The sequence below is a fragment of the Acanthochromis polyacanthus genome, chromosome 1 (genome assembly GCF_021347895.1).
Source record: "Acanthochromis polyacanthus isolate Apoly-LR-REF ecotype Palm Island chromosome 1, KAUST_Apoly_ChrSc, whole genome shotgun sequence".
Lineage (NCBI taxonomy): Eukaryota > Metazoa > Chordata > Actinopteri > Pomacentridae > Acanthochromis > Acanthochromis polyacanthus.
Genome location: NC_067113.1, coordinates 55180814 through 55203553, shown reverse-complemented (window position 1 = coordinate 55203553; position 22740 = coordinate 55180814). Strand labels below are relative to the sequence as shown.

Genomic DNA, 22740 nt, shown 5'->3' with positions numbered 1-22740 from the left:
CATGACAATAAATGACTGTTTGCGTTGATTTATCTGATATTTGGGCCTTCAGCCACATCTGGCTGTGGATTAACTCAGTGGTGGACAATTTTTCCCCAAATGTGTTTGGTCACATCTGACAAAATTTAATGACAAACAACTTATGATATTATGATAAGTACTATTTGGGTGAATTTAACCTTTAAAATCTGAAATAGGACATTAAATAGTACTTTGTGTGGAATAGTCAACATGGTGCTGAAAGTGCAGCCTCTGGCTCTGCAGACAAACTTACTGGGGCCAAAATGAAAGTGGAGTGGGTAAGTATATTTTGAGTGAAATCATTCTTTAAAACCATAAATTGTGCATTTAAACCATAAGTTGTGCACTTTAGTGGTCATTGCAGTCAAAAAAAATGCTCTGAATGTGCAGCCCTGAGAGTGCAGACACACCCTTCTCAGATTAAAGCCTTTTCTAACCAGAACAACAGAAAAGAAATTTTGAACCTTTTCTCTAAGTCAGAAAAGAAGATGATGAAATGTTTGTATCTTATGAGGAAAGGGAAAATGTAAACACTTCTGCCTGTCCATCCGTATTTAGACGGAGGAAGAAAACGCACACAGACATGGAAAAACTTGCAAGTAAAATGGAAATCTGGAATCCTCTTGATGTGAACCAGCAATGCCCAGAAATCAATGTTGCTAAACTACAATTCAAAGCAGTGAGAGTTTGCATTTTAGAGACACCATGTTATGGACATTTACAGGTTTATGACTTTAGAATGTGTTTACATGATTTCATGTTCAAAAAACACAAATAGCCTGATTCATCCCCTTTGGCCATTAGCAACACTTCATTTGTGCTTTTCTCATTCTTTAAGGGCCAAATTAGCCATTAGTCAGACATGTGTTACATGGTGTAGGTAAGTAACAGAACAAAAGCCTGGACTTAGAACAAGGTGCTGTAATAGGTAGGTAAGGAGCAGTGTTTCAGGTAGGAGAGACTTTGTAAGTTTGCAAACCTTTTGCATGCAAAAAAAAAAGTAACTATATGGCACACTAAAGGGAAAAAAGATAAAACACCAAAAAAAAAAAAAATAGATATGGGCTCTTTTGCAAAAACAAAAAACAAAACCCAAAGAAACGGTCACATTTCTTTATTGATTTTTCTTATAGAGAAAAAGACATTCAAACCACAAACTTATATAACAAACATTGGTTATATTTCATGAGGGAACACTGCTTTTGGTTAAGTCCAGCTCAACATCACAGAAACCAGGATTAGTGTTGCCAAATTTCTTCTCTCCGTCCTTTTTGAGGTCAAGCTTTCCTCTTCGTCTCATGATCTAAATAAGGAAGAACAAAAACTCAGTAGCTGTTATTAGTCTTCTTGACATTTGCTCACTACTGCGATACTCACTCTGTCTTTTAGAAACTTGAAAAAGTGATAAAGAGTTGTGTCTTCCTTCGCTAATGTCAGCCTTGATTCCACTTTCGTCTTACAGCCACCTTAAATGAATATGAAAGCATAACAAATAATACAGAAAACCTTTCAACTCGGTAGATAACAACCAACAAACTGCATTGAACGAAATGTGATGTACCTGTAAGCACGCTGACTATCAGTCCCACACTGATGACTACTATGGTTCCAATTGGACTAAAGTAAAGGTAGGACAGAGAGTACCAGTCTGCCAGCAGAGACCTGGAGGAAAGAGTACAACAGTTACACAAATCAGCAACAACATTAAAACAATGACACTGACAGGGGAAGTGAGTAACATTGAGGATCTTGTCAGTATTGCACTTGCACATTGTTCAGGAATGGTTTGAGAAATATGACAAAGAGTTCAAAGTGTTGACTTGGCTTCCAATTTCTCCAGATCTCTGGAGGATCAAGTATCTGTGGGATGATCTGGAAATACAAATCAGATCAGTGGAGTTGTCACGTTGCAACTTTCATGACATAAAGACCCCATTCGGTGAGAATCCATTTTGTTACCCTGTTAACATGTCCACATGGTGTTAAGTTATGCTTGAAAACACATCATAATTCAGATTCCTGGGGTCTCATACATAACAAACCGAAGGAACCAACTCCATGCAGGGTGGAGTCTTCCATATCATGATTCTTCAGAGTCAATTTCTGGTTTGAACAAACACTATATGGCCAAAAGTATTCGCTCACTCATCCAAATAATCAGAATCAGGTGTTCCAATCACTTCCATGGCCACAGGTGCATAAAATCAAGCACCTAGGCATGCAGACTGCTTTTACAAACATTTGTGAAAGAATGAGTCGCTCTCAGGAGCTCAGTGAATTCCAGCGTGGAACTGTGATAGGATGCCACCTGTGCAACAAATCCAGTCATGACATTTCCTCGCTCCTAAATATTCCACAGTCAACTGTCAGCCGTATTATAAGAAAGTGGAAGTGTGTGGGAACGACAGCAACTCAGCCACCAAGTGGTAGACCACGTAAACTGACGGAGCGGGGTCAGCTGATGCTGAGACATATAGTGCCAAGAGGTGGCCAACTTTCTGCAGAGTCGGTCACTACAGACCTTCAAACTTCATGTGGCCTTCAGATTAGCTCAAGAACAGTGCTTCAGCAGAGAGCTTCATGGAATAGGTTTCCATGGCCGAGCAGTTGCATCCAAGCCATACATCACCAAGTGCAATGCAAAGCGTCAGATGCAGCAGTGTAAAGCACGCCACCACTGGACTCTAGAGCAGTGGAGACGCCTTCTCTGGAGTGACCAATCGCGCTTCTCCATCTGGCAATCTGATAGACGAGTCTGAGTTTGACGGTTGCCAGGAGAACCATACTTGTCGAAGTGCATTGTGCCAAGTGTAAAGTTTGGTGGAGGGGGGATTAGGGAGTGGGAGTGTTTTTCAGGAGCTGGGCTTGGCCCCTTAGTTCCAGTGAAAGGAACTCTGAATGCTTCAGCATACCAAGACATTATGGACAATTCCATGCTCCCAACTTTGTGGGAATAGTTTGGAGTTGGCCCTTCCTCTTCCAACATGACTGTGCACCAGTGCACAAAGCAAGGTCCATAAAGACGTGGATGACAGAGTCTGGTGTGGATGAACTTGACTGGCCTGCACAGAGTCCTGACCTCAATCCAATAGAACACCTTTGGAATGAATTAGAGCAGAGACTGAGAGCCAGACCTTTTGGTTCAACATCAGTGTGTGACCTCACAAATGTGCTTCTGGAAGAATGGTCAGCAAATTCCCATAAACACACTCCTAAACCTTGTGGACAGCCTTCCCAGACGAGTTGAAGCTGTTATAGCTGCAAAGGGTGGACCAACGTCATATTGAACCCTATGGATTAGGAATGGGATGTCACTTATATTCATATGCAAGTCAAGACAGGTGAGCGAATACTTTTGGCAATATAGCATATATGCTTGAATTACTCTACTATTACAACTTTGCATTAAATAGAATAGAGTAATTTTATGATGTTTGGGCAGAGTTTTAGGTGAGCTGGTGTGCTTGAGCAGCAGCCATTAGTGACAAGTGGACGTAGCAAGAAACAGGTGCTTCATAGATCTGCACAATCTAACTGATGCAGTGGTGTAGAGTTATAGTTACAATCTTTGATGGCAGAGAAGGGATTATTTTCATGGAGAAACTTTTGAAATGTGTGACTTTGATACACGTGTAGGTGAGTTTTTGAAGCTAAAGCAACTGCAGGAGAATGATTTTAAAGGATTTCAAGGCGTCAGAGCTGACATACAGGTGACTTTAATGTTGTGGCTGATCAGTTTGTGCAAAGTAGATCATGTGCAAGAAGTGAAATTTTACACAGCTGTCATCAGAACTTTTAATTTTCTCCTCATTTGTGTGATAATAATAAAACATGGCAGGTTGATTCAAAGTTGGGTGATATAACATTCTTTTTAATAATAATCTTTATAGCATTTTCATTTCATAGTACCATTGCAACCATTTTGCAGTCTTTGAACTGGCAAATACATACTTACTTGCTCTCAGTGTGCGCTGGTGCTGTAGAACTTGGTTGTGCTGGGAGAGCAGTGGAGGTCCAGTTGAAACCAGTCGTGGTAGTGAAGTTACAACCCTCAGTGGTTAGTGATAGAGGTCGGCTCATGTCAGGAGGAGGAGGGTAAATCTGGGCACCGATACCGAGCCATAGAGACACAACCAGGCCTGATACTAGACCTGATAATGCTCCCTAAAAGATACTACAATCAGCGAAGAAGTTCAAATGTGCTTTGCAGAGGAGTAAATGGTGTAGAGCAGCTTCAAAGAGGTGCTTATCTGGCAAGTTCTAAAAAAATTTACAGACTGTATCAGAAGCTGATAGGCTTTGTGATGTTAGCAAGTCTTAATATGAATGCCAGTAACAAAGAAACTACAGTTAAAAGAGGACAGACTTACTTTGGAGTTGGCACATGGACAGACGATGCCCAACGTGAACAGTCCAAGTAAAGGACCTCCAATGATCCCAAATATACTGATGGTTGCCTGTAGAAAGGGACATTCCTTCTTATTAAAGTAATAAATCCAAGGTAGTTTTTCTACAAAAGCATATAAATACCAAATGCACTCATTGATTAATAATTTTCTCTTTGGTTGTCTGGACTTTGGAGATTAAACATTACCAAATCCACTCTACCTGCAAGATTCCTCCCATGACTGAAGCCAGTCCAGCCATCCCAATGCACAACACCCCATAGAGAAAACCTGAAGACAAAAACAGGTTAAGATTGGACATTGAACCTTGACTAGCGCTGTCACAATATCAGGTTTTCACAACAAAAAACAACATGACTAATGTTATAAGAGTAAAATCAACTAGTAAAACAGAATAAAATAGCATAAAAGAGAGGATAGCAACTTGTAAGATCAGTTTCTGAAATAAAAATCAATATGAAACCATTAAGAGTGGCAAAAAGCCTTTAAAATATAGGGGTTTCCTGTAAATGTCAATGAAGGAGGGCATTTGATTAAAAGAGGATGGAAGCTACAGCAAAGGTTTGATCTCCCTAAATCTATATACTGTATATAGTGATTTCTAATCTGTATTGACAACTGTACTGTATGTTATTGGTACTAGATTATAAAATCCTATATATTATTAACATGACAGCAATATTTCATTTTTTTAATACCACTGTTATCGTCTACATCGGTTTGTTGCTGCTTATTTGTAGTACCATTTACCAGCCACCTTATTCAGTTAAAATATGACAAACAATTACTACCCACGTACTCAGCCCTTTAGAGATCCAGGACAGATGTTTTTCTGAGATGTTTCTGTACGGTTTGATGAGGTCCTCCACTGTCACTGCAGCCAGAGCGTTGATGCTGGAGGACACAGTGCTGGAAAACCCACAAGCAATTCAGTCAAAAAAGGAGAAACATCATGCATAAATTAGTAGCACAAATATAAACTGCAAATAATCTGTTGAAAGTACAAATATTAACCTCAGGGATCCACTATACGCTGCTGCAACAAACAGTCCAGGAAGGCCAGGATAGTCTCCCAAGATATCCATCACCAAGAATGGCATCAACTACAGAGGAACAGTGATACTGGATTAATAGAAATGATCAGTGACGTTGATCACCATCTATGCATGCCTACGTAACCCTGTAGTAGACACTGAGGTGGAATTTCCAAAATTAATCTGTAAAAGCATTACGTGTACTTCCGTTGGAAAAAATTAACTAAATCTAAGCACAAAAACATTACATTTAATCAAAATCACTTTATCCTTGAGAGAAAATTTGGCCATGAAAAATGCTTTTTAGAAATGGGTTCTGTAAAAATAAATAAATACGTAAACAAACAAATGAAAATGGGAATGTGAAAAATTCCAGGATCTTTCACCTGGACTGCAGGTTGTTTTTACACAGAGCAGACAGAAGACATGTATGGAAACAGACAAAATGTATCAGCAGTAAAAAAAAAAATAAAAAAATCTATATCTATAGTATGCCTAATCACCAGTTTTTTCAGTATAACAATTTAGAAAAATGTTAAAGTTGTTGATTAAAGTTGCTTTTTCCCCCCAATTTTTATTGAAAAAGTAATAAGAAAAATTAAATAATTTTGTGTCAGTTTAATCTTGTGCAGCCATCGTTGTGCTGTTTCCATAGAGGTGAAGGGTCAGTGCATATATCACCCGCAGTGAGTAAAAATGAGCCTAAAACACACAGAAACTGCTTCAGGTTCTGAGGTTCATTGGATTGATGTGTCTGAGGTTTCTTAAAACTCTGAGCTGTACCTGATCCGGAGCAGAGATCAGTCCGGTGTTCCAAGGGTCGCAGTGTTTGTAGACTGAATACAGACACAATCCTGCAAACACTGAGCAGAGCAGGATGGACCACAGGCCTAACAGGTTGATAAACAAGGACCTGGATGAATGAAGACACGCAAAAAGAGTCATAAAAATATATTTAGACATGGAGCAGTTCCAGATTTTCTGTTTAATTTGCTGTTATATTGTATTCTGTATGAAGTTTCCGTGTCAAATTCTCCTATAGACAATAGGGGGCAGCAAGTTTGCAATTATGAACAGGAACAAGTTTTTTGCATGTTATACTGTTGTTGTCTCTTGTTGTATGGTAAAAACATATATATATATATATATATATATATATATATATATATATATATATATATATATATATATCATTGAGGAGCCTAAAAACAAAAGATGTGTTGTCCTGTTTCTATGGTTTTCCATAAAGTCAAACTGGACTCACAGTCTGGCGTGAGTGATGCTCTTGCAGGAGATGTATCTCTGAACCTGAGCCTGGTTGATCCCATAAATGCTGATCCAGATAAACGTTCCTCCGACTGTTACAGTCCAAAAAGTGTGTCTCCTCAGAGGGTTTGTATCAAAGCTGAAGAAAAAAAGAAGCAAAGTGGAAGACACACTTTATCTAAATCAGTTCGGACTAGGGAATGTTCTCTGATGAGTTCACAGTTTGAGACATTTAACTTCAGCCAAACAGGCAGCTGATTCATAGTATACCATTACAGGTTAACCTTCTAAACCCTCACATTTTTACTCACTATGGGCTCATTTTTCACTACATATAGTACATACCTATAAAGTCCAGCCCCTATATTTGAACAGCACAACCAAAGCTATAAAGAGAAGAAACTCAAAAATGTCTTTTGTGTACTATAATAAACTTAAAAAGCCATAAATCATCAAAAAGAAAAAAAAAAGTAATGTTGCAATTCTTTGATTATTTATGCTGCAAAAATTGAAAAAAGACAAAAAAGCAACATGTCTTCTAAGTGAACAGAGACAATACAAAAAAAAGGAAAATCGCAACATCTACCAGTTTGGATTGACAGCAAGAGTATCGAGGTGGTCACTACCTACAAATATCTGGGTGTCCGCCTGGATCGCAAACTGGACTGGTCAGTGCATGCCAATGCAGCATACAGAAAGGATCAGAGCTGACTCTACTTCCTCAGATGACCGAAATCTTTTGACGTCTGTAATGAGATTTTTTTTTATGTGTTTTATGCACAATATTGTTTTTTGTTTTTTTAATGTGTCTTATGTGCAATATTGTTTTATGTGTTTTTTGTGCAATACTGGTAGCACAGCTCTGAGTCCAAGACAAATTTCCCCAAGTGGGACAATAAAGTATATTGAATTGAATTGAATTGAATTGAGATGCTGTGCTTTTTCTATCAATCAGTGGTGGCTATTGCTGGGTTTTTTGCTATGGTGTGCTGGGGAAATGACATGACGGTCAAAGAGGGGAATCGGTTGGACAAGCTGGTCCGGAGGTGTGTGTCGGTGACAGGGAGGGGGGGTGGATTCTATTGGAGAACTGGTGGAGAACAGAATGAGGAGCATGATGAAGTCAATCCTCAGCATCAGCAGGCATCCCCTGCATGAAACTGTGACTGCTCAGCAAAGCAGCTGCAGCGAGAGGTTCAGAAGGTCATTTGGACCGACCGCGATAAGACTGTACAACGGATCGTGCCAATGTGCACTTTATTACTATTGATAGCAGCTTTTAACCTGTTATTTGTCTTTTTTACTGTTTATGGATGTTTCTGAATGTGTGTTACATATTGTGGTCCGCTGGACACCTGAATTTCCTCTCTGGGGATTAATAAAGTACACACGTGGACAAAATTGTTGGTACCCCTCAGTTAAAGAAGGAAAAACCCACAATTCTCACTGAAATCACTTGAAACTCACAAAAGTAACAATAAATAAAAATTGATTGAAAATTAAATAATCAAAATCAGCCATCACTTTTGAATTGTTGATTAACATAATTATTTAAAAAAACAAACTAATGAAATAGGGCAGGACAAAAATGATGGTACCCATAACTTAATATTTTGTTGCACAACCTTGTGAGGCCATCACTGCAATTAAACGATTTCTGTATTTGTCAATGAGCGTTCTGCAGCTGTCAACAGGTATTTTGGCCCACTCCTCATGAGCAAACAGCTCCAGTTGTCTCAGGTTTGATGGGTGTCTTCTCCAAATGGCATGTTTCAGCTCCTTCCACATATGTTGAATGGGATTCAGATCTGGGCTCATAGAAGGCCACTTTAGAATAGTCCAACGCTTTTCTCTCAGCCATTCTTGGGTGTTTTTGGCTGTGTGTTTTGGATCGTTGTCCTGTTGGAAGACCCATGACCTGCGACTGAGACCAAGCTTTCTGACACTAGGCAGCACATTTCTCTCCAGAATGCCTTGATAGTCTTCAGATTTCATCGTACCTTGCACACTTTCAAGACACCCTGTGCCAGATGCAGCAAAGCAGCCCCAAAACATTACTGAGCCTCCTCCATGTTTCACCGTAGGGACAGTGTTCTTTTCTTCGTATGCTTGGTTTTTGAGTCTATGAACATAGAGTTGATGTGCCTTACCAAAAAGCTCCAGTTTGGTCTCATCTGTCCAAAGGACATTCTCCCAGAAGCTTTGTGGCTTGTCAACATGCATTTTTGCAAATTCCAGTCTGGCTTTTTTATGAGTTTTTTTCAGCAGTGGTGTCCTCCTTGGTCGTCTCCCATGAAGTCCACTTTGGCTCAAACAACGACGAATGGTGCGATCTGACACTGATGTACCTTGGCCTTGGAGTTCACCTTTAATTTCTTTGGAGGTTGCTCTGGGCTCTTTGGATACAATTCCAACGATCCGTCTCTTCAATTTGTCATCAATTTTCCTCTTGCGGCCACGTCCAGGGAGGTTGGCTACTGTCCCGTGGGTCTTGAACTTCTGAATAATATGAGCCACTGTTGTCACAGGAACTTCAAGCTGTTTAGAGATGGTCTTATAGCCTTTACCTTTAAGATGTTTGTCTATCATTTTTTTTCGGATGTCCTGGGACAATTCTCTCCTTCGCTTTCTGTTGTCCATGTTCAGTGTGGTACACACCTTTTCACCAAACAGCAGGGTGACTACTTGTCTCCCTTTAAATAGGCAGACTGACTGATTATGAGTTTGGAAACACCTGTGATGTCAATTAAATGACACACCTGAGTTTATCATGTCACTCTGGTCAAATAGTTTTCAATCTTTTATAGAGGTACCATCATTTTTGTCCAGGCCTGTTTCATTAGTTTGTTTTCTTAAATAATTATGTTAATCAACAATTCAAAAGTAATGGCTGTTTTTGATTATTTAATTTTCAATCAATTTTTATTTATTGTTACTTTTGTGAGTTTCAAGTGATTTCAGTGAGAATTGTGGGTTTTTCCTTCTTTAACTGAGGGGTACCAACAATTTTGTCGACGTGTGTATCTTGATCTTATCTTTAGCTTATTAATTTCCATTCGCTACCATTTACAGATATTCAATGACCACTTAAACATGAAGATTTTCCAGATTTGATGAATATTTGCTGAAAACTCCAGACAGCTATTGCTGTATAAGACTGCAGATTTCAGAGTCCAGCCTCTGATTATTAAAACATTTTGTGATTAAGTTTTTCTGTACCATGGAGAAAGACAGACAGAACAAGATGTTCAGTGTTTCTGTACAGGAACACAGCAGATTGTTTTTTTTTTACAGCTGAACTAACAGAACTGCATTCTTTATCAGCTCAAGATACAGCTGTTCCAGTAGCTTACAAAAACAATCGGTGCTGCTGCTGCTGACAGTTTAATTTCTCTAAACTTCAACCTAATATTTCCACACATACTCACTCCCACAAGTTGAGTCTTCCTCCATGCTGGGAGTCTGAGAGGATGCTGGTGACGCCTCCTTGTAACATCACAGATCTGATGATAACAGCCAGGAACCCTGCAAGCATCACTCCGAGCTGGAGGTGAGATTGAAGACAAGTTTTGGTTCTCAATTCACTCCATTTGTCGCACTTCAACTACTGTACATGGATGCCATATCAAATTAATAATAACGCTTTATTCCAAAACATGTGACGGAAATCTTGGAGTTTTGACTGAAATGTGGCTGATGTGTTCTGACTTTTGGAGTTTTTGCACACTCGGTTTCTTGCTGATGTGACTTACAGCTGCACATTTTTGTGCTAATTTTAAATTGGACAATATTTAATATTTAATTCTATAAGAGTGGATCTTCTGAAAACATTTTTATCCAGTTGAACTGATGCTGTATTTTAATAACTATTCATTAGTTGAAGCTAAATAATTTTTTATTAATTTATTAATTATTTATTAATTATCAACTACTTTCAGCTTTCTGTTCTTTATCTGTTTTGTAAAGCTAATGAGTTCATTTGTTTATCCAAAATGTTAGAAATATCAATTAAAAGCCATACATTTGGCCAGTTATTTTTTTGGGGTTTAGCAGTGCCTATACTATGAAAATATATCTGTAATTTTGGTGAATTTTTCCATATTTTTGAAATATACAAAAATATCAATACAATCACAAACATGACTTAAAAAAACCTCTAAAATGTAATTTTTTAGAAAGACTTTTTTGACATAAAAAGAATTCATAGGTGAATATGTAAATAATGATTGCCATATGATCTATATAATATAATGTCACAGCTATTATTTTTTTATTTAATACGATAAGTTGTTAAGTTTACTACTTTGCATCTAACTCTAGAATTAAACATAAGTAGCAACAATTAACAAAAACATTTTTCTTTTACTGTTTTTATCCATAATTTTAATTAAGTTTTCTACTTAAGACTATGCCGATCCACTCTATTCCAGAATTAAATTGTAATTTCATTTGTTTTTCAGATTAAAAAAAGAAATCTAGTCACACGCAACCGCTAAAATGTTGACACAGTGCAGTACGTTGAGCTCCAAATTCCTCTATAATCTGACAAATTAGTCACCAACCACTTGTTATGTAGTTTTGTCTGTCAGACTCCTACCTGAAACACATCAGTCCACACCACTGCCTTCAGACCACCCTGGAACAATCCCCACAAGCACACGTGTTTATTGAAAGAAAATATGGAGAAAATACAAATTGATGTCATAACTTGCCATAAAAATGAAGGATTATGATGTTTTTTAAACAATGCAGCTCATCCATGCAGATTTCATCACATACCACAGTACAGTAGAAGGTACAGACCACTCCTGTAGAAACGACGGCACCCCACAGATCCAAACCCGTCACTGCAGAGAGAAGGAAGGTGTTCACTGAACTGGATGAAACCAAGTAGCTTCAAGTGTTCTCCTGCAGGAATGTTTAATGAATCTGAATCTGAGGACTGAAACCAACATACCCTGGTTTAAAGCCAGAGCTGGAGTGTAAATAACAATTCCAGTGTAGAGGATCTGTGATTAAAAAAAAGATGACAGATTTATGGTTTTGCCTTCGAAGTCAAACATTTATCATTACTGGTTTCTTACTCACCGTCTGAACAACAAAGAGGAGCGTTCCCAGCAGACGAGCTGCGCGGTTGAAACGCAGCTCCAGATACTTGGACAGACAACATAAAAATATCAGAAATACAAGAAAGGTTTTTGGCTTGACAGTTCAAGTTGGTATATTTTGATTTAGATCATGTTCCATATAGAAAAATACTTTATTCTATCTGCTCACCCTATCAAGACAGAAATGTTTCCATTTTATTTTAAAGTTTTTAAAAGCATTTTACAAGTACACAAAAAAAATCATTAAAATTGAAAAAATAAACAGTATTTACATCTCTATTGTCATATAACACGAAAGTAAGATCAATAAAACAACATTTTTATGAAAAGTTATATGTAAAAAGTCACATTATGCCTGACATGATCTAAAATTCTGTTTATCACTGTAGTTGTGTTGACTAATGCTAATTTTTCAAAGGGAAATCTGTTCGTTTTATAGTGGGACAATTTTTTTTAACAGTAAAAATCTTTCAGATATACAAGATTTTATGTAAAGATACGTGTAAAAACTCATATTTCCCTTTATGTGATTCTAAATCCCCAGTGAAGCTGATTTTTCATAAAAATTAAGTTATTTAAAAAAAAAAGAAGTACTAGGTAGTTGTTTACCATGATTATGATCATGAGGTTTTAGGTTATCAAATCAAAAGTCACTCAAGCATTAAGTATGTAGGTCAAGAGACTTGATATAATGAAGTCAAGGTAAAGAAAAATTTGGTTTTCACACCAGTTTCATCAATTTACCTCAATTTAAATATAGTTTAAGTTCAATTAACACAGAAATTTGAGTTTAAATTACACACAATAATAAGTTGATGCAATTATCAATGATATTGTGTCGATCCAACTCATCAAAACAACATTTTCTACTCAAATAGTTTATCTAAATCAGTAAAATATATATATTTTTTTAAATAATGCAACCATTCATCTAGTTACATTTCTTTAATATTTTTTTAGAGTTCACAAGGTGTTAGACATATTTCATGCCTCTGAAAACCAAACCAAAGTTACCTCATATGTGCTGGTGATGGACAGTTCGTAGAAAACGGGCAGAAAAACCTCTGATGTGACCAACACCGTCATTAAATAAGAGACACAATGAAATACAACAATGGCTCCATAGCGGTACACCTAAAGGGGGATAATATCAATTAACATAGTTGTGTTTTTTTAGGATTTTGAAACATTTTGAAGATTCTAAAGCAGGTGAAGTGGAACAAGTGGCCTCATTTCTGGTGTTCAGTGAGCCTTACAGGTGTTCTATAACTTACCTCGGCTGGGTGGGACAGCACTGTGATGGCTGACATGAAGCTGGCGGTCAGGGACAAGGAGACGGGCAGAGCGGTCAGTCGTCGGCCCCCCATTAGGAAATCCCCGGAGCTTCTCTGTTTCCTGTCCGTCCAGGCGTAGTAGACCCCAACGGCAGCCGAAACCACCAGCATGAGGGCAAACACCACATAGTCTGCAGCCACGAAGGATCCAGATACCTGAGAGGCCCCTGACATGTTAGTGGGAGTTGGACCGAAACTGAAAAAAAACTGCTCAGGGAGTTACTCTCATGTATTTTACACTCAGGAACAGACAATCCTCTGTGACTGCATGGACGTCCTGGCACATCACCTCCTCACTCAGCACAGAGCTGCAAACTGAGCCCCTTTATATGTGCAAGAGAGAGAGTGAAGTTGAGAAATATTTGCCACAGCAGCACCTTAAAACCACAGAGAGGCATATTTGCAGTAATTGTGTTTTTTTTTCTTCTGCACTTAGAAAACATGCACTCAATAGATAGAATGTAACGAAATAGCAGGAACAAAGCAGACATCAAAGTGAAAACTGTGTCATAGATTCAAAGCAAATGAGGTCACTGACAAACTATATGAAGCACGTTAAAGAACTAATATTTAACTGCAGGTGTAATGTGTAACTAGTTTCTGATAAGCAGGAAATTTAAACAAGTGCAAAGCAGTGTAAAGTGGTTTAGTAAACTGATACTAAGTGGGAAAAGGTTGTGAAAAACAGTTTTTCCCTTGGATTTGTGAGTCATTTTGTGGTGAATGTGGTTGTGGGGCTGCCAGTCTATGATAATGTTCTAATACAATTAATTTTTTCTAAAGCTCTAAGGTGCCCTGTGTGGCTTCCACTTCCACTGGTGCATGCAGCAAACTGTATTTTCAAACACAAAGTCTGATATGTAGATATTCAACATGCTTTTTTTTGCTTGTATTATTAAAAATAATACGTGTTAGCATGTTTTTTATTTACATATCGACACGTTGGTGGAGTCAAGTGTCGTGCAAGTTTAGTTGGTGTTACCTGATTACCCTAAATACAGGCCACTTGGTCAAATGGACATGACCTCTGTAGCTTATCAAACATCCATGATGTGCAGGTGAAGAAGAACCGTTCGTTGACACTGACTTGGTGAATAATAAATTTATTATAAAGACCAGTATCTATTAGACAGAGACTGCCCGGAAGGATTCAGCCACTATGAACCTTTGAGCTCACTTTTATAGGTTTCTGGTTGTTTGTGAAACATCAACCTATGGTCTCTGTTAGTAACAGAGCCCCACCGACCAAACAAAAACCTAATGGTCGAGGCCTGGGCATAGGAGCCCTTTCTAAAGCAACAACATCAAAGTATCTAAACATCCCAGCACTTATAAAACACATTCTAATCTATTTATGATTAACACATGTCTCAGGTCAGATACAACATATTTACCCCCTTTAAGATGACACAGTATGGAAAAAAAGTAGGAATACACAGCCATGATTACAAGTGATCATATGAGAGTCACACACAGAATGATTATGACCTGCCCTCCTGTCTACCTTAGCAATATAGCAAATTTGTGGAGTGTGAGAGCAAAAAAAAAAAAAAAAAACAACTGTCAGGATGTTATCTTCCCATAATATCGATCAAAGAACAAAGACAGGAAAACTCCCTCTGCCCAGGCAACCACATACAGTACTCCAAGCCAATTTTTTTTTTTTTTAAAGGTTCTAACAATTTTGTAAAACGAAATGTAAGCAAATACATTTGGGAATCACAGAAATAAAATCATAAAATGTCCAAAGTCAGGCTGGTCGACCCATTGCGCCTTCCAGTGGACCTTCACCTACCTAACACTACTTTTCCTAGACAGCGATAAAAAAAAAGAAAACACCCATGATCCCAGTTTACTTACTTCATAGCAAAACCATCATCCTCAACGCAATCAGTATATATAAGAAAAAGTACAGAGTATTCATCAGTGTCACAGAGTACAATACAATCCAACAAAATTCAACTCAAGAAACTCAAGAACATGTAAGAAAACCTACAAATATACCAAACTGTTGCTCTGCAGCAGCAACTCCAGTTGTAGTGTGCTCTAGATAGTGTCTTCAATCAACATGTTTCGTTATTATAGTGTCCTTGTTCAGGGTCCTCTGGCCTTTGTCATCGTCCATTATCTTTGTTGTCCATGTTGGAGTTTTTCAGTCCAATTAGGCAGCCATCTTTGAATCGGCCTCCTAAGTATTGTAGTGGGAAGAAAAAATCAGCCTCCAGTATCTTGCACAAAATATTAAATACATCAAGCATCAAATACAGTATAATATATTGTAATACATTGGGGAAAAAAATCAAAATTCAAGGCATAATATAAATTTCCACTACACACTGCCATTTCCACCTTTTAATCATACTAAGTCTCATTTGGAGGTCAAACATCTCCGCTCTAAGTGACATCAAAAACGAATGCAAGGAATATAATAAAATCAAACATTCAAATGGATATTTCTCAACTGTTTCACTTTCCATCACTACTTCCTCCTCATCTTCGCTGAGGGCATTCCTGTTGGCTTATTCTCATTCTGCACCACTTTGGAAATAGTGATTTGATCATCATCTTGCCCTCGTTGGTACATTACAGTTCATAGTAACTGAAACAAAACGTATTTGTTCTGTAAACTATATTAAACTGAATTAACCTGAAAATTGGTGTGAGCTATTCGCCAAACTGACGGTATGGAACTAAAACATACTAAAATCTCCTCCGAGGAGCCCGAAACGAATCCGGAAGTAACGGAGCTTGAATGAATGCGGAAGTGACGCAGCCCGAAACGAACTCGGAAGTAAGAGGACATTAGTTTTCTTGTCTTTTTGATAGCTTTTCACCACTTCAACACGAGGAGGACTTTTCCCATCATGCTTTGCAAAGCATGGCGGCGTCCTGGTGTCGGCGTGTGTATAAACAGCTGCAGATTTAGCTAAGCGAAAAACCAGACAAATCTTAGTTTTCATGAATTGTTCAAAACGCATATAGACATTTGGTTCACTTCGAGCAACGAAACCAAGATGAAGATCAAATCCAAGTCTTCGTACCACAGATCTGAGAACACATTTAGGGTAAGAAACACAACAGAATGATGCTAACATAGTTAATTAGACAATCAAAATTTACTTTTATTAGTGTAGCATCACTTAACCGGCTTCATTGAACCGATAGTCCACAAAACAGAAAATAAATGAGCTAAAATGAGTATATTGCAGTTTTTGGTGAACCTGTAGCACCGTTTAAATTCGTTTCACTTCATTTTTTCCCCAGTTTCTCACTTTTGCTGAAAGGCTTGCCAATGTTAACATCGATGTCATCCATCGTATTGACAGAACTGGAGCTTATGCCGAGGTCAGTAACCAGAATATTTATGCTATTTTTATTTATCCCTGTTTGCCTCTGGTTTGTGATGAGTTGTTTTCTTCCTTTGCAGGAGGTAGAAACATATTTCTCTGAAGGACTGGCTAAATGGAGGGACCTAAACTTGACCGAGCATTTCAGTAAGTAAAGAGCAGAACTCAACATTCATCAGTTTCTTATCCAAAGGCGTTTTTTTTCCAGCTGTTCTGACAAATTCATGCCATTGTCCTGGTGTTGAAGTTGTGCTTTTGATGCTATCTCATGTTTTAAAGGTCCCAATATGGTGAACATCCATTTAATTGTGTTTTGGGATTCAGAAGGAGCAGTCCACCAGGTTTATTTACTCTCTGGGGCTGCTTGTGTTCACTCTTAAATGTCCCAGCAATGAGAAAAAAAACACCAAATATTCTGCTGTTGACTAAAAGAGTGAACACAAGAGTCTTCATGCAATTGATGAAGGGTAAACTAACTGACAAATCAAGGGTCAGAGTTTTTGACTTGATCGTGTTCAAACATTAAAGATCTTCAAACAATCACCAAGAGAAGTCAGCATTCAGGGGCTGCAGGATTTATTGTCAACAAAAATCCAGGAGTAGTTCTTAGAAGTGATTAACATCCCAAGAAAAACTAAAGATACGAGGGGCATTCAATAAGTAATGCCCCTGACCCACTTCCAGTTGTCTGATCTAGCTGAAATTTTGCATGTGCGATGATTTATATCTGTATGGGTGGTGTGGCAAATTACAGCTGTGAACTAGTTGTGGTTTCTGATTTACACGTGTTTGAACTGGGTCAGGTGAGATAGTCTCTATCTTACGAGGGGCATTTAATAAGTAATGCCCATGACCCACTTCTAGTTGTCTGATCCAGCTGAAATTTTGCAAGTGCAATTATTTATATCTCTAGGGGTTATGTAGCAAATTACAGCTGTACACTAATTGTGGTTTCTGATTTATACATCTTTGAACTGAGTCAGGTGTGAAATTGAGCCTATCGAGTTTCGTGTAGTTATCGGGTTTTTGTATTTGAAAGGACGCACACCACAGAAGACTTTTGATGAAATGAAAGAAACTTATGGTGATGATGCCCCATCATATGACCTTGTAAAACACTGGCATCGTGAATTCAAACATGGTTGGATCTCTGTGGAAACAGCCCCCAGACCTGGTCGCCCCCAGAAGGAGGGCGACCAAGGGGGCGACCAGGTCTGGGAGCTGTTTCTACAGAGTTCCAGCCGTGCTTGGATTCACGATGCCAGTGTTTTACAAGGTCATATGATGGGGCATCATCACCATAAGTTTCTTTCATTTCATCAAAAGTCTTCTGTAGTGTGCGTCCTTTCAAATAAAAAACTGGATAACTGCACGAAACTCGATAGGCTCAATTTCACATCTGACTCAGTTCAAAGATGTGTAAATCAGAAATCACAATTAGTTCACAGCTGTAATTTGTCAAATAACCCATAGAGATATAAATCATTGCACATGCAAAATTTCAGCTGGATCAGACAACTGGAAGTGGGTCAGGGGCATTACTTATTGAACGCCCCTCGTACTGATCTGTGCATCATCTTTTGTGCTGTGAGGATTGGCCATTTTTGCCTACAAGGTATATGATTGGAGTAGCAGTTTTGACACTATTATACTTTTCTAAATCTGTCGGTCACATCATGACATCAGGATATCACATTTCACCCATAGATCACTCCCTACAGAAGACATTAGGTTATCATGAAGTCATGTTTCACAGAGAATATGCCCAGACATGTTCAGACTTTTACCTCCCATCAAACCCTCGTTATTTTTGACAGATTTCATACATATTATATCATTATGTATTGTTAAGTTTCTCATACCCTTCTTTTAAGATTTATATTGCTTTAAGTTTACACCATTATGTTTTGAGCGCTCCACACATCATTTTCTGAAAAGCATGTGATTTGTCTTCACACCAACAATGCATGTTTTACTTTATGATCTTCCAGCTGTGTGTGTGTCCTCCACAGACACACACCATACCATCATAACATCCGTTATTACTAGAATACTCGTCATCAGTATGGCTTTTATACATGTGTTTTAACTCTGGTCTTCAGTCGAATAGCATTTGCCATATTTATATCGTCTTTTACTTGTAGCACATCGTACCCAAAAAATATTACACTACATAAGTTTGGAGTGGAAAGTCCCACAGGATCTTAGCTCTTTTGTCCTACCCCACTGTCCCATATGGATTTGGAGATCTCTAACCCATACAAAGCATAGATGTTCCTGTATGTTACACAATACCATCAAAACATCAGCGATTACTAGAACCTTCATCAATATGTAGTTCATACACGCCTTGATTCTGTTCTTCAATTTAACAGCATTTGCCATAATTATATCACCTTTTACTTTTAGCACATTGTACTCATAAAATATTACACTACACATTCCCAGTATAACAGAAACTAAAGATTGAGTGGATTACCTTCATTGTTGATGGCAATGTCACCTCAAACAACAGCAAAGTCCTGTCAAAGATCTGTCAGTTGTTCGCATTCAGCCATTATCTATGTGAAACGCACCGTGTTAAATGCTGGTTGCACTGTGACGTGTCTCCAAAGCTGCCTGCAGCTCATTTGCATAAATTTCACGTGACTTCTATTTTGTGCAAATTCAATGGGAGGAGTGGACGTCCACTGCTGACTTTATTACCACAACAACAAACTCAACTGTAACAAACTCACCAAACACATTATTTAAAAACAGCATCTGTGCTGTGAATTCGAATATATTCCCATGTCAGATAAGCAATTAAAGAGAAAGTTAGAAGCATTAGAAAGTTCTGGTCTGAAGCACTCTACTATTTAGCTTCATACTGTCAATGAAAGACACAGAGGGAGTTTTCTTCCTGAAGGGAGGGCGAACAGCAGCTGCTCAGCTACATTTAAAGCTACAGACAGTGAAACAACCCATTAAGAACTGGAATTTAAACCAAAAGTCATAGAGTCATGGTGAAATTGGCCATCTTTGTGATATTTTAAGCTGAAAAACCGAAAGACACATTCTGTAGACATGTGAAACTTTCATTAATTTGCTTAAAATATGGGACCTTTAAGTGTACTACACAGTGAATATTGAACTGAAACTTCAACTTTAAAAAGCTATATTGCAAAAAAAATCAAATACCAGTCTCTCAAATCACATGTAGATACTTTGCACAAGTCATTCAGTCCTTGTGTAAAGTTTGTGTGTACCAGTTTGCTGTCTTGTCACCTTGCAAAAAGCATTTTTATAAGGACAAGAACAGCTTAACTTGTCCGCTACTGAACTTGATTTGTCTTTGCAGCTCGTCTAAATCTGATGTCTTTTCTTTGTAGCTACTTTTCTGAAAGAGGTGTCCAACAAGAGCCAGTCATTCAACATGCTGGTGTTCCATCAGAAGTCTGTAGTGGAAAGTCTGAAAACACACCTGGCTGTCAAGGAGAGTCTGGCCTACCAACCGCTGCTGGAGTGAGTGTTTTTCATATTAACAAGAAGACCTTTTTGATTTTGAAATTATCAGTACAGAGTTAATTAGAGTTCTAATTCCCTTTGTTCCACTCTTCTCCTTCCTGCTCCAGCCTGGTAGTACAGCTGGCCAGAGACCTGCAGACCGACTTCTATCCTCACTTCCCAGACTTCTTCCTTCTGATCACCTCCCTGCTGGAGACGAAGGACACAGAGGTGCTGGAGTGGTCGTTTACCTGCCTGTCTTACCTCTACAAATACCTGTGGAGGCTCATGGTGAAGGACATGACCAACATCTACAGGTGAGACAAGATGGAGTCAGATAAGACATTTTTTTTCCATCAACAGACATGTCATTCGAGTTACAATTAAGACATTTATATTTGATTTTAATTGAACCGTCGGAATCCCAAACATTTTCTGGACTTTTGTCTGCTTTTTAAACAAAAATAAAAGCATGTTTGGAAGGCCAAAAAGGTCATATGTATGATTTTCCTGTTCACGTAGTAGAAAGAATTTTTTCCCCCCACACTCTAAAGAAATGTGACATGTTGGTCGAAAGTTTTCTCTCTTTCCACTCCACAGTTTGTACAGCACACTGTTGGCACACAAGAAGGAACACATCCGCAAGTTTGCAGCAGAGAGCTTCTCTTTTCTGATGAGAAAGGTGGGTGACTTACCTGTGGTTGGATATGAATTCATATCCTCCTCTTTTGGAACGTTGTGATGAACCTAACTTGCTTGAATGAATGTTATGTTGTAGGTATTTTCTCTGTAGTTTCTTATCCAAAATGTATTTTAGTTTCTGTCTCATTTTTCCCACAGGTTCCAGATCTTGATGCCCTCCTGACTCATGTCTTCTCAGACTTGGAGGAACATCCTGACAAGGTGGAGGGCGCAGGTCAGCTGCTGTTCGAGATGTGCAAAGGAGTCCGAAACATGTTCCATTCCTGTGCTGCAACTGTAAGTTTCTTATCTGCAGAGCGGCTTTGACATAGTTTCCCTTTTCAACGACGCACTGCTAAAAGTGCTCCTGCTACACTTGAACACTTTTTGAAAGGGTCATTTTGAACACTTGGAGTTGTGTAATTTTGCCTAAAATGAAGTTCAAGTAACACAGTCCAGACCCAGCAGTTTGTCCTTGACACGCTTCCCAAAGTACAGGAGCACTTGGAGCTGTGTACCAGTCAGTATTAATGGTCGTTGTCTTTGTTTTACTATACTGTTTTTTATACGTCTGTAAAGCTGTATTATTATTTTTTTTTCTTTTATGTGTGGGACAACGGAGGGAAATTAGCCTAGTGCTAAATCCGCTGTAAATAAATCCCAGTGCAGAAATAAAGTACTTAGGTCAGATGGCAGCCAAATTTAAACTTGATTTTTACTTTTTGTACACACAGTCTTATAAAATCTTTACTTCCAAGATTTGGCTGAAACATCAGTCTTAACACTGAAAATAACATAAATATATGTATAGATTTCATTGCAGTATTGATTTCCCAATCATACACACGTGGACAAAATTGTTGGTACCCCTCAGTTAAAGAAGGAAAAACCCACAATTCTCACTGAAATCACTTGAAACTCACAAAAGTAACAATAAATAAAAATTTATTGAAAATTAAATAATCAAAATCAGCCATCACTTTTGAATTGTTGATTAACATAATTATTTAAAAAAACAAACTAATGAAATAGGGCTGGACAAAAATGATGGTACCCATAACTTAATATTTTGTTGCACAACCTTTTGAGGCAATCACTGCAATTAAACGATTTCTGTATTTGTCAATGAGCGTTCTGCAGCTGTCAACAGGTATTTTGGCCCACTCCTCATGAGCAAACAGCTCCAGTTGTCTCAGGTTTGATGGGTGTCTTCTCCAAATGGCATGTTTCAGCTCCTTCCACATATGTTCAATGGGATTCAGATCTGGGCTCATAGAAGGCCACTTTAGAATAGTCCAACGCTTTTCTCTCAGCCATTCTTGGGTGTTTTTGGCTGTGTGTTTTGGATCGTTGTCCTGTTGGAAGACCCATGACCTGCGACTGAGACCAAGCTTTCTGACACTAGGCAGCACATTTCTCTCCAGAATGCCTTGATAGTCTTCAGATTTCATCGTACCTTGCACACTTTCAAGACACCCTGTGCCAGATGCAGCAAAGCAGCCCCAAAACATTACTGAGCCTCCTCCATGTTTCACCGTAGGGACAGTGTTCTTTTCTTCGTATGCTTGGTTTTTGAGTCTATGAACATAGAGTTGATGTGCCTTACCAAAAAGCTCCAGTTTGGTCTCATCTGTCCAAAGGACATTCTCCCAGAAGCTTTGTGGCTTGTCAACATGCATTTTTGCAAATTCCAGTCTGGCTTTTTTATGAGTTTTTTTCAGCAGTGGTGTCCTCCTTGGTCGTCTCCCATGAAGTCCACTTTGGCTCAAACAACGACGAATGGTGCGATCTGACACTGATGTACCTTGGCCTTGGAGTTCACCTTTAATTTCTTTGGAGGTTGCTCTGGGCTCTTTGGATACAATTCCAACGATCCGTCTCTTCAATTTGTCATCAATTTTCCTCTTGCGGCCACGTCCAGGGAGGTTGGCTACTGTCCCGTGGGTCTTGAACTTCTGAATAATATGAGCCACTGTTGTCACAGGAACTTCAAGCTGTTTAGAGATGGTCTTATAGCCTTTACCTTTAAGATGTTTGTCTATAATTTTTTTTCGGAT

General features: G+C 38.5%; 2 protein-coding genes across 2 annotated transcripts in view; one reads left to right on the top strand and one right to left on the bottom strand.

The window, feature by feature from the left end:
• Positions 1-1120: 1120 nt before the first annotated feature.
• slc5a8 (solute carrier family 5 member 8) lies at positions 1121-13371 on the bottom strand. Its single transcript, XM_022217605.2, has 17 exons — positions 13110-13371; positions 12850-12969; positions 11816-11881; positions 11685-11736; positions 11507-11574; positions 11325-11363; positions 10156-10271; positions 6726-6866; positions 6245-6374; positions 5442-5530; positions 5227-5336; positions 4630-4697; positions 4392-4478; positions 3977-4185; positions 1583-1683; positions 1399-1487; positions 1121-1324 (listed from the first exon to the last, which is right to left on the bottom strand). The coding sequence occupies exons 1-17, from the start codon at positions 13341-13343 to the stop codon at positions 1205-1207; spliced, it is 1839 nt and encodes a 612-aa protein (XP_022073297.2). The 5' UTR covers positions 13344-13371; the 3' UTR covers positions 1121-1204.
• Positions 13372-16007: 2636 nt separating this feature from the next.
• Positions 16008-22740, top strand: part of utp20 (UTP20 small subunit processome component) — a 44671-nt gene continuing 37938 nt past the window's right edge. The window contains exons 1-7 of the mRNA XM_022217823.2: positions 16008-16234; positions 16434-16514; positions 16597-16663; positions 19888-20020; positions 20131-20319; positions 20603-20684; positions 20843-20980. Of these exons, the coding sequence (XP_022073515.2) occupies positions 16184-16234; positions 16434-16514; positions 16597-16663; positions 19888-20020; positions 20131-20319; positions 20603-20684; positions 20843-20980 (741 nt within the window). The 5' untranslated portion in view covers positions 16008-16183. The remainder of the gene's footprint in view (positions 16235-16433; positions 16515-16596; positions 16664-19887; positions 20021-20130; positions 20320-20602; positions 20685-20842; positions 20981-22740) is intronic.